General features: G+C 37.8%; 1 protein-coding gene across 5 annotated transcripts in view; it reads right to left on the reverse strand.

Moving 5' to 3' along the window:
* Window positions 1-42: 42 nt before the first annotated feature.
* Window positions 43-12,037, reverse strand: part of LOC106130744 (C-terminal-binding protein) — a 72,559-nt gene continuing 60,564 nt past the window's right edge. For all 5 annotated transcript variants that reach the window (XM_060951100.1, XM_060951097.1, XM_060951096.1 and 2 more), the window contains 5 exons: window positions 7,336-7,435; window positions 6,445-6,575; window positions 6,021-6,176; window positions 4,286-4,525; window positions 43-2,644 (listed from right to left, as the gene is read on the reverse strand). In XM_060951100.1, coding sequence (XP_060807083.1) covers window positions 2,582-2,644; window positions 4,286-4,525; window positions 6,021-6,176; window positions 6,445-6,575; window positions 7,336-7,435 — 690 coding nt within the window. In that variant the 3' untranslated portion in view covers window positions 43-2,581. The remainder of the gene's footprint in view (window positions 2,645-4,285; window positions 4,526-6,020; window positions 6,177-6,444; window positions 6,576-7,335; window positions 7,436-12,037) is intronic.

Raw genomic sequence — 12,037 nt, forward strand, 5'->3', positions numbered from 1 at the left:
TTTTCAGAGCTAGGGATTGTAATAACAAATAAAACACCAGAGTATTTAATCCGAAAACAATAGTTTTATTTAAGAACTTTTTTCTCATAAAATATACACATTGTTTTTGTCATTAAACTAAACTGTAAGTAAATACTAATTTTAAATACCAATTCTCGCGATTTTAAAACAGGTGGTTATTGGGTAACGCATCCGTCTTGCTGTTCATGTACAAATTCGTCACTTAAACTCTATTTAGAAAAAAATAATCAAATGAAAGCATGATTTTGTACATTCAAATAATAAAAAAAAAACACTACCTCCAGTTTCCTCTTTAATTAAGTGTGATGATAGAATCTACAGTCCATTTGTTTGATGCTTAAAAATAAGTTCGTATGCATGCGTTTCGGAGTTCGGTCCGGGGATGACACAAATGCGAGCAAAATGCTAGTTTATATACTTCTGTGACCGCGCATACTCCACCGGCTGGCCGGGGTCGCTCGCTGTGGGCTGTGGCTATAATTATTTATCTAACGTTTTGTAAATGATAGAGATCAGGTCAAGACTACACTAAACCGACGAGCACGTACGAGAGGTAAATAGCAAGTGGAATGATATAGTCTCTGCCTAACCCTCCGGGAAACAGGTGAGGATTTTGTGTTTGATTTTGTTGAAATTATAGACACACTGACAGATCCTAGGGAATTTTCCAGAAAATTAAGGAAATGGCACCCGATTCACGCATAGATCTTTTAAAGCGATGTCAAAGCCTGTTAGAAACATAAACGCGAGAGAAAGAAGGAAGACTAAAAATCTATTTTGATCCCTCTTTACACTCATCGTAAGATTCACTGCTTAATCCGCGACGTTAATATATTATTTAGATCCAAATTTATTCCGTACATTAAGACCTCTTTTAGATTAATCTATGTGTACAGTCAGGTACCAAACATTTTCTAGAATCGAATCCCATCCCTTGCAACCCAACAGCTAGCCACCCGCGACTCGCCATCCTCTCCGCCACTCACACGCATCGGCCCGCGATAGCAACACGCATTTACACATAACAGTATTTATATATAGCTGTCCCAACTTACCAAATACAAACACAGAATCGACTATTCGCTCATATAGACGTTTGCATTGAGACGCCTTACAAATACATTAATCACACCACAGACGAACTATATACTAGACTACGCAGGTCGCGTCACTGATATAGATCAATATAATTTTTACATTGCCGGCTGTGTAAATTGTAGTCGTGCACGCGCTTTTGACAAATTCATTGTACGGCGAAATCTTCACGAAATGGAATTTAATTTTCGTGGCGTCATTAAATCTGTAGTTGTTTCAAAACCGTTTTGGTGGACAAAGAAATTTGTCTTCTTAAACCAAAACCTATAAAATATGATTATAGAAACGATTAGAATAGGATACATTTTTGCATCTACATATTTATTTTTTCAAAATCAAAAGTGCGGGCACGGCTGCAAGTTTATACAGAATACCACTAATTAGGTACTCTTACAGTTTGCGCCTCTCCGTCACTACGTATAATGTCTGTGAATCACACTGTATTTTGTAAACGTACTTCGTCGTACAATCAGTCACACGCTCAATTCGGCGGCACTGCTTCATCAGTCATTATTCTAACTCAATAATTCTATTCTTATTCCGTTCACCGCTCGAAAGTCCACTTTATCACTGTGACACTATGCTTTACGTTGCAAATGTTGAATTCGATGGATGATAAATTTATTTATGCCTATTTTATTTAAATATAAATACAAACATATAACTATTTCCACGGGCTTAAGTAAGGAACTTCTGCTTAATTGCGTTTAGTTGATAAATTTTTGACAAACGAATTTTTCTAATGTGCAAGAATCACAATAATTTTATGTTTAGTCCCAAAAATAAACATACATCTGGGAAATATTAAGTCCGAAGCGTTATGTGATAGTAACAGGTATGTACTCCATTTGCTGAATAATATATATCATTATAAGAATTATTCACATTACTTAAGATATATTATATATCACGAATTTACAATGGAAACTGTATAATATTATCATATGAATACATACCCACTGTTCTATCACTTGTGTGTAAATTATTTTAAACTAAACAAACATCTAATATTTGCCTATTAATTGCTAAACAGGGATGACGGGCTAACTAATATGTAAAATAACAATACCAACATCATACAACAGATATTCACACATATTCGTAAGTTAAAACATACCATTTTACAGTCTGAATGTCTTGCTTGGAGTTTTAGCAGGATAAGTAATACTGTTACGTATTTATCCTGATATAACAACCAGAATTGTCAAAGTTCTTGTTGAGATTAAGTATTATAAGAATTGTTTGTAACTGACTTAAATTATCCTGTTTATCACAAAAAAACATTCCTTCCCAAGATGGCTGCCAAACAAAAAATTTGTATAGCTCTCACAGCGCCCCTAGCATCTCAATGCAAACGGGTCATAACGTCCGCTTACTTAAGATAGTTTACGTCGGAATAAAACTATTGTTTGTATTGTATATTGGCGAATCTTACGTTACTGCAACGTAGCGTAGTAATGCCCGCCTAGTGGACGTCCGAGCTCTCTTTGTTGAGCTGGTGGTTGGCCGGGTCAGACGTGTTGATTGGCTGTAAACAAAATTATCATTGTAACTAGACAAACTTTAAAAATCTCCAACCATCAAAACTCACACGCATCAGCTTAATGAGCTGCTAGTGCGTATAAAGTTTATAATTATAATAAGTAAATGTTTTATTGTTCACTAAAGGAATTACATTACAAATATAAAACACTAGTACAGTACTAAGGCGGGATTGAATTAAACATCTAGTGATTGAATTTAGGGTATCTTACGGAGGAAGAAAAGAGGACATTTGGTGTTCAGGTGGGAGTTTTTACTTTACCATTCTAAATTGTGTTTATAGTAGATGTATACGGAAGCAATAACGTCAGGAGAATGTTGTTATCATGATTCAATATGGAACTTAATTCCAAAGGCTTTTTTAGAGGCCTGTATTTGTCGCTTGCGCGGACTTTTCAGATAAAATTAATCCTTGGTCTGATATAATAAAGCTAGTAAACACGGTGGAAGTCAATCTGATTGCTGTACATGCCACAAATCAATAGTCTTTTTCCCGCCAAACAGTAACTAAACATTTATCGTTATTACAAATATAACAAAATCAATTTGTCTAGCTGCGCTGTACTGATGTGTGTGGCGATAAAATTCGTCTTCTTAGCATGTGGACTCTAGTGGACCATGTTTGTCGGAAGAAGTAAATCGTAATATGGTACAGAAATCCTCCGGGATAGAGGCGTGATTTATGTATATATTTTTTTACTATTTAATTACGACAGTGTATGTAATATTTTATTATTTTTTGTGTAAAATGTTTAATTGATTATTATGATTTGTTATTGACTACATATAAAGTTTCGACAAAATGAATATAGTGTTTGAAACAATATTATTCAAGGGTCAACCCTTGAATAATATTGTTTCAAAGAAAGAGATTCCTAAGTGGGATAAGTTAGCTTTTGTATACAGGGTGACATTTAAAACAACTGCATCCTTTTAAACATAGACGTCAATATAGTGTTTGAAACAATATTATTCAAGGGTCAACCCTTGAATAATATTGTTTCAAAGAAAGAGATTCCTAAGTGGGATAAGTTAGCTTTTGTATACAGGGTGATATTTAAAACAACTGCATCCTTTTAAACATAGACTATACACATGCTTCTGAGCCGTTTGAGCCTATTTTTATTTAAATTAAACGTCATCATTTTCACTTTTGAAAACCCTCAAAAACTACGTCACACGCTTTATTAAAGACCAATACTACAAAAAGAAATTAAAACTAAACATGTAAATAAATGTCTGAAAAATAAATTATTTTTCTAGTATCAAGATCAAGTAAAGTACAGAGTTGTCGAGATCGCTCAGCTGAATGAATTGTGTCGTTGACCTCTGAATCTTACGCGTCGCTTTTCCACTGGCCGGGGTGATATGACGTATTTAGGATCGTGGATTTTGATACTTTAATTTTTTTTCGTACTTTCTGTAATATGAACCGATATTTTTCTTTTAACGTTTTTTACACACTTAACAGTTAAATTTATGCAGGTGAATTTAAAATCACCCTGTATTTTTTCTTACAAATTGACTGTATTTTGTGCCTTTTCATATGTGCAATAAAGATATTACAAACAAACAAACAAATGAATATGAATGTAGTAGGTAGGTAGTATGTGGTGATAATGTTTACCAGCGAGATGGGCGGCTGCTGCGGCGGCGGCTGCTGCAGCGGCACGGGCGGCGCGGGCGGCTCGTGCACGGCCGTGGTGGAGTGCGCGGCCTGCGCGCCGCCGCTGTAGTAGCCGCCGTTCATGCTCTCCGCGTAGCCCGGCGCCGGCAGCCCGCCCGCCGGCAGCGGCCCGCCCACCGCGCCCACGCCGCCCACCGCGCCCACGCCGCCCACTGCGCCCGCGCCCGGTAGGAAGTAGTCCTGCGGTCACAATGCTACACGTCAAACATCGTCTGTCTTACTATGAAACAACATTACCTACTTAGAACACAAAAATAGCGCGATTTAAATATAACATCGCCAAATATAAATACAAGCCCAAAGATAAAACCAATTTTCCCGTGGTGTTTTTTTAGAATTGACCTTAAAAAATGTGACACCAATAGGCTATTTGACTGTATTAAAAATATACATATCTTTTATGTCATCAGTCTTAATATTATTTTTTTTGAGCGATTTGTAATAACGCGAGATAAAAAAATTGCATTATTTTAACAAAATCCGTCTCAGAAAATTAGGTTTTTTTATGCAGCTGTCACGTGACTAAACGATTATCGACGTCAATTATCCATAAACACACTGTGGATCGTACCGTTCCTTAGTGTTCGCCAGTGGCGTAACTACAGGGTGGCAAGTCGGCAAAATGTCACGGGCCCCCAGCCGGAAGGGGCCCCCGGTCAGAGGAGAATCCCAACTCCCAACATTTCTTATTTATCATACATGTTTAGTAAAATAAGTTTTAGTCTTTGATTTATTTTTGTTACCTACTCAGTTTCCTACACAAGTAAAAAAAATATTAAAAATTCAAAGCTTTTGTAAAAAAAGGGTTGTAACCTATTTTTAGAACGTACCAATCCGATGAATTTGCCACGGGCCACGAATGGTATAGTTACGCCACAGGTGTTCGCTATTATTTTTCAAGATTTTATAAGTGTTTGTTCGCTCAGGATTACTCAGATAACATAGGTATTTAATAATGGAAACCAATTCCGCGAAAGCGGACAGTCGAAACCTACCAAAAGTGGACGCAATAATGGTTGGCGTCTTCTTCAAAGACAATCTAGATTTCTATGCTGCCGAACTGAGAAATGTGAAAACATCAATGTAAGTATATTTTGGTAATCTTAGATCATGATCTGAAACCACTTCTTGCGAATATTCAAATCCATCGGCATAGAAAAAAACAGTTTCGTAGGAGATTTTATTGTTGTATTAGTGCATTGAGGCACTGCACAACATTTATAGGAACTCATTTTAATAATTTTCACACATATGACGTGGCACAAGTTAAATAAAAAAAAACACCAACATGCTTTGTATGATATTTACACGAAATTTACGTCACTGCATGCCATGGCCGCCATATTGCTAAAAGTCGCGTTTTGGCGGCATATTTGAATATTTCATTTTCTTTTTCGATTTTTTAATAAAATAGCTGTAATAGAGGCGGAAAAGTATTTTTGTAGGGCTCCTTATAAACAAATAAATACCCTAAGATAGTTTTTAGAACTTTGTCAAATAGCCTATTACAGCACTACTTTCAGATGTTTCAAGTCCACGGAATCTGACCAATTTCGAGAAAATTTTGCGCCATTTATGGTCAATCAGCTAAAAATGGTGACTAAAACATTTCTTCACATGCGTAATTACAAATAATTGAATTGTTGAGCCCCTCTATAAGTAAGTGTACACGCACCTTGTTGACACAGTTCCGCAGGCAGTCGGGGATGCGGCCGACGATGGCGCGCCGGATCTCGGAGGCCGCCATCTCCCGCAGCTCCTGCGCGGACGCGTCGGAATAAAACGCCGCGTGAGGTGTGCATAGGAGGTTCGGGGCGTCCTTCAGAGGGCCCTGGAAACAGTGCGGATGACAACTTGTTAAAGAAGACTGCTGCTGGTAGAACAGTTAAGGTGTTAGAAGAAAAAACATGATGTATATGGAGGCCCTGTATACCTGACCTTTCACCTCTGTCACTAAGACTAACGGGCGGAGAAAGAAGAAAACAAATTTATCAGTTAAAACTAACAAGCGATCCTAAAAACACACACATTTAAGTCAAAGTTTCAATTAGCGAGCGAGATACTGCTCATTTCTCGTGTGATAAAGAAGCTAAGGGTACCTGAAAAACGTTGAAGGGCTCGTTCTCGTGCACATCGAGAGCGGCCGCCCGGATGCGGCCCTGCTTCAGCGCCGCCGCCAGCCCCTCGTCGTCCACCAGCCCGCCGCGAGCCGTGTTCACCAAGAACGCGCCTGTGGGGAGCAAGTATTAACCATTATCGATTCATCTCTAATACTAGAAATACTTATATAAGGTATGAGTAATTTGTTATAACACGAAGTAGGGACATTATAGCGATTTTTTTAGCGGGATTAAAGAAAAAGTGCTCTGTAAGGGAGCAGTCACGAAAGCAGCACACTCCTTTCCTAGATTCAAATAGTATTATTCGCAAAGGTATACCGAAAGGTTGGTAGAGCATTGGGTGGTGGTGGGATGAACTCTACTGAGTAAAGGTTAGGTTCCACCGAAAAGGTTGCAAGGGAAAAACAGGAATTACTTCATGTAAAAACCGCCTGATGATTTAAATATTTTTCTTATGTGTAATAAAGGAAATCTAATTAATTCAAACCTGAACTGTAATCATGATATGGTCCAGTATAACTACTCCGACTATGGGATCTCAGTGGAATTTGAAGGCGGCTCAAATATTCGCGCATTGTTTCCACAAGATTGGGAGAGGAGCGAGATGAGAAAATCCGAAATAAAGAACGCACAATAAATCCAATGAACCGAGAACATGTTAAGAATTTTAATTTATAAATATCTAGAGGTCAAGATTCGGATTATTCGACGATGGCATGGCTGCAGACAAAACTAGTATCGTCAGTCCCGTAGAATTAGTAATGTATATTACTCTCTTATAAAATTTAACCTACTTTAGGAAGTTTCAAATTATAATCTAAGAATGAATCTAGTATACAATTAATATATTTAGATAATTTAATATCTCACCTGGACGCATTTGTTTGATAGTGAACTCATTGATTAGGTGATGATTGTGTTCATTTAAGCTGCAGTGCAGTGATACACAATCACTCTGGAATAGGAGGTCCTGAAACAGACATAAAATAACATTTAAAAATCTCATTTAAAAAATCTCAAACAGTTAATATGTAAATATATCTGGGAAATACTTTTAAATTAAATTCGTATATTCCAGAGCCCCGAAATATTGCAGTGGATGGTTATTACATGGCAACCAGTCCCCGTAGCAAGGTACGCGCGATGCCGTTTTCATCGCGCTGAAAAACTATTGCCGTCCCGTTTCACGTCATAATAAAAAGCATAACAGCCATAGTTTCTCGCGCGATAAAAACTGTGTCGCGCGTGCCATGCTACTAGGGCAGTAACATGCAAATATGAGAGAGTAAAAAGTGACTTTCGACAAATGTAATAATGAGAAATTTGGCCATTTGAACCAAATTGGTAATGCAAGTAAATAAATAAAATAACTTTGACAAAAACATACATGTAAAGGTTGTCTCTACGTAAATAAAGAAAATACCTACAATTCATAATACGTCAATATTATCATTCCGATAAACAATAACCAATGTCCAGACGGAGCGGAACTGTTTATCTTTCATAATGTAGGTAGACGTGCGACCTGTACGACCCCTACGTACGAACAGTGCATTGTTGACAACAAACAAATGTATGACAACAGACATAATCTCTTGATACAACAGATGTGGAACCATCTTCAGTGTTCTGTCTACGCATACAGAATTTTTAAGTAAATATTATTATCGACGGTTGAAAGGCTAATTGTGGTAAGCGCCATTTTGTGAAAGCTGAGAAAAAGCGGTTTAAAGTTTTTATTTTTGGAAAAAAATTCGCTGTTAAAAAATGGCTTGACCGATTTTGATAAAATTAATACAGTATATTTATAAGGTTAAAAAGTACGTAAAACCATTATTTCTGTTACTATTTAGCAATATTTCAGTAATTTTGTGGCGCTTACATCAAAATGACACTTTTCCAGGGAAAGGCAAAATGAGTTAAATGCTTGAAATGAACAAATAACTTGACAGCAAAATGAGTCAAATGCTTGAAGTTAACAAATAACTGGACAGCAAAATGGTTCAAGCGCCCATCCCATGTAATACAAAATAATTGAAAATGATTTAAATGCCATGTAATTTTCAACACTAAATTGATATTTCAGTTTAAAAGACAAAATAATACAAAAAGAAAATTGAGCAATTGAAACAAAGGGCATGCCAATAGAAAGGTGATCATGACTTTAGGTTCTTGTCATCAATACAATAATTTTTTAGGAATTAAATAACGGTTATTTTTAAATAAAACAAAAAAGAAATCCTTATAATGAGGATTCGAGTGCTTGTGTCAGGATAAACGGAGCGCACACTGAGTGGTTTAAGATTGAGAAAGGCGTTACGCAAGGATGTGTTGCGTCACCGGAACTGTTCAACCAAAGAGTCTGAAAGTGGATTAAGGATGAATGAGTTACTCGTCAAATGTCTGCTCTATACCGACGATCAGGTTATACTGGCGTCATCAGCGGAGGAGTTACAGCAGATGGTAAACTGTATGCATGAAGCTTTAAAAGAGAACGGAATGAGAGGGAACGTAAGTAAAACTAAAACACTGGTTTTTGAAATGGAAAAAGAAATGACAGCATGTAATATTTTGATTGGAGGGGAAAAAGTTGAGCAAGTGAAAGAGTTTGTATATCTAGGATTAAAGTTTACATCAGATGGCAAGTGTAATAGTGATATTGAAAGGAGAGTGAACGCGGGGAACATGGTGAATGGAGCTTTGCATGCCTTTATGAGCAGTCAGAAACTATCCAAAAAGGCTCGGCTGGCTGTGCATAGGGGCGTGTTGGTCCCGACATTAATGTTTGGAAGTGAAAGTTGGGTATGGCAAAAGAAGCACGAAAGCAGAATAAATGCAGTGGAAATGAGAGCGTTAAGGAGTATGATGGGTGTGAAATTGAGTGACCGGATAAGGAACAGCGTGATAAGGGAATGTTGTGATGTGAAAGAAGAAGTATTGACAGGAATAGAAAAGGGTATGTTGAGATGGTTCGGTCATGTGGAGAGGATGAATGAAAACAGGTTGACTAAGCAGATATACAAGGAGAGTGTGGAGGGAAAGGTCGGAGGGGGAAGACCTAGACGAACGTATCTTGATCAAATTAAGGACGTCCTGGTAAAGGGTCAGGTCAAAAGTACCCGAAACCCCCGAGCATGCATGAAGAGAGTTATGAATGTGGATGAAGCGAAGGAAGTATGCAGAGATCGTGGCAAGTGGAAACAGGTAGTCTCTGCTTACCCCTCCGGGAAAGAGGCGTGATTTAATGTATGTATGTATGTAGAAAGAAATGACAGCATGTAATATTTTGATTGGAGGAGAAAAAGTTGAGCAAGTGAAAGAGTTTGTATATCTAGGATCAAAGTTTACATCAGATGGCAAGTGTGTTAGTGATATTGAAAGGAGAGTGAACGCAGGGAACATGGTGAATGGAGCTTTGCATGCCTTTATGAGCAGTCAGAAACTATCAAAAAAGGCTCGACTGGCTGTGCATAGGGGCGTGTTGGTTCCGACATTAATGTATGGGAGTGAAAGTTGGGTATGGCAAAAGAAGCACGAAAGCAGAATAAATGCCGTGGAAATGAGAGCGTTAAGGAGTATGATGGGTGTGAAATTGAGTGACCGGATAAGGAACAGCGTGGTAAAGAAATGTTGTGATTTGAAAGAAGATGTAGTTACAGAAATAGAAAATAAAGGAGCATGCATAAAGAGAGTTATGAATGTGGATAAAGCGAAGAAAGTATGCAGAGATCGTGACAAGTGGAAAGAGGTAGTCTCTGCCTACCCCTCCGGGAAAGAGGCGTGATTTTATGTATGTATGTATGTACAACTTCGTTAACCGCCGGCGTTTGACTGACGCCGAAGACGCGCGCGAGCGCGAGCGAAACATGCCTCGGTAGCGCACACAACACGATAACTACCTACATCGTGCAACAAAATGTGTCAAACGACATGCGTGTGTGGAGCGATAGAAAACAAAAACGGCTAAGCGACGTACTTCAATATTATCTTAGAAATCAAAATGGGTCAAGCGACCATATCCTATAAAAAGCGAAAAGGCAAATTGGCGCAATCGCCTCTGATTTTCAAAATAGTATGATGCAATGTAATCCATACGCCTTGACACAAAAATTATGATAAAAGTCAAAAAGGTTTAAGTGGCAGATCCACAAATTTACCCAAATCTTTGTCGTTTAGATCAATGACCGCCAAAATGAGACCCTTTTTTGCGGTTGTGTCAAGCGCCAAAAAAATGCTCAGAAAAATATGAGAGTGAGCCCAAACGATGGAGAAAAATTCGCTGATTCCAAATATGTATATAACTCAATATCTCAAAAAATGTCGCTTGACACAATTAGCCTTTCAACCGTCGTTATGATGGCATATTGTATCAATATAGAAAAGTGCCGTGTGGTTCCTGGCACCAAAACTAAAAAGAAAAGGACCACTCCATTTCTTTCCTATGGATACAAGAAAATTGGGAATTTTTTTAGGAGATGGGCTAACAACCTTTCACTATTTGAATCTCAATTCTATGATTAAGCTACAGCTGAACGTGGCCTATTAGTCTTTTAATGAATGTTGGCTCTGTCTATCCCGCAAGGGATAAAGACGGGACTATAAATATGTATGTATAGTTTTGATGAAATAAATAAATAAATAATAAATAAATGTATCATTATCAGCCTTCTGATTTGAACACAGTTCACCAATTCTGACGAGGAATCCAAGCTCCACCTACGACCACGATTCTGGAGTGAGGTATTACACGAAGCCGAACTCATGTTTTATACGTTTATGGCTTTTATTAAAAACGAATCCTATCTCAGCTTGCATCAAGGATTTTCAGTAAAATTCTTAAGCCTTTAATGGGCCTTTTCTGAACTGTTGGTTCGTTTGTTCTGTCTAGCCCGAAAGGGTTTAACAAGTGAGTATGTATCAAGAACATTACATGATAAGAAAGTGCACACAGTCAATTAGTAGCTGATACTATTTCCACGGGCTCTAGACTCAAGCAAAGCCACGATAACACGTACAGATCAAACAGCTATCTCTAACTAAACAGTATCAGAGCTATAGACTATCTGACAAACATACAGGCCCCGGTCAATATTAGTGTTCCATAGTCAATACAATCTATGGCGTGTTTATCAAGTACTAAGATAATCAATTCCGACAGACAATACAGTCGTAGATAGGGCACGGATGTGTCTGTGGTCAGTGCTTATGCAAAACATTATTCAAATTAATTATAATGGACGTCAGCTGTTAGTAATATTAATAGTTCTCGACTTTTGTTTTTGATGATATGTAGTTTCATTCGTTATGCTCTTTATGGTAAGAGAAAACGCGGAAGGAAACCTGCATATTCAGCATACATATGCTCACGTCTATCTCCCTTGCGGGGTAGACAGAGCCAACAGTCTTGAAAAGACTGAATGGCTACGTTCAGCTATTTGGCTTAACGATAGAATTGAGATTCAACTAGAGACAGGTCGCCAGCCCATCGCCTAAAAATTCAGCAAACTGGATTTATTCACGTGTATGTCCTTCCTATCCTGTCTCTGTCTGCCTATCCCTTTTCCAGAGTGAT

Source organism: Amyelois transitella, chromosome 23, assembly GCF_032362555.1.
Source record: "Amyelois transitella isolate CPQ chromosome 23, ilAmyTran1.1, whole genome shotgun sequence".
NCBI lineage: Eukaryota > Metazoa > Arthropoda > Insecta > Lepidoptera > Pyralidae > Amyelois > Amyelois transitella.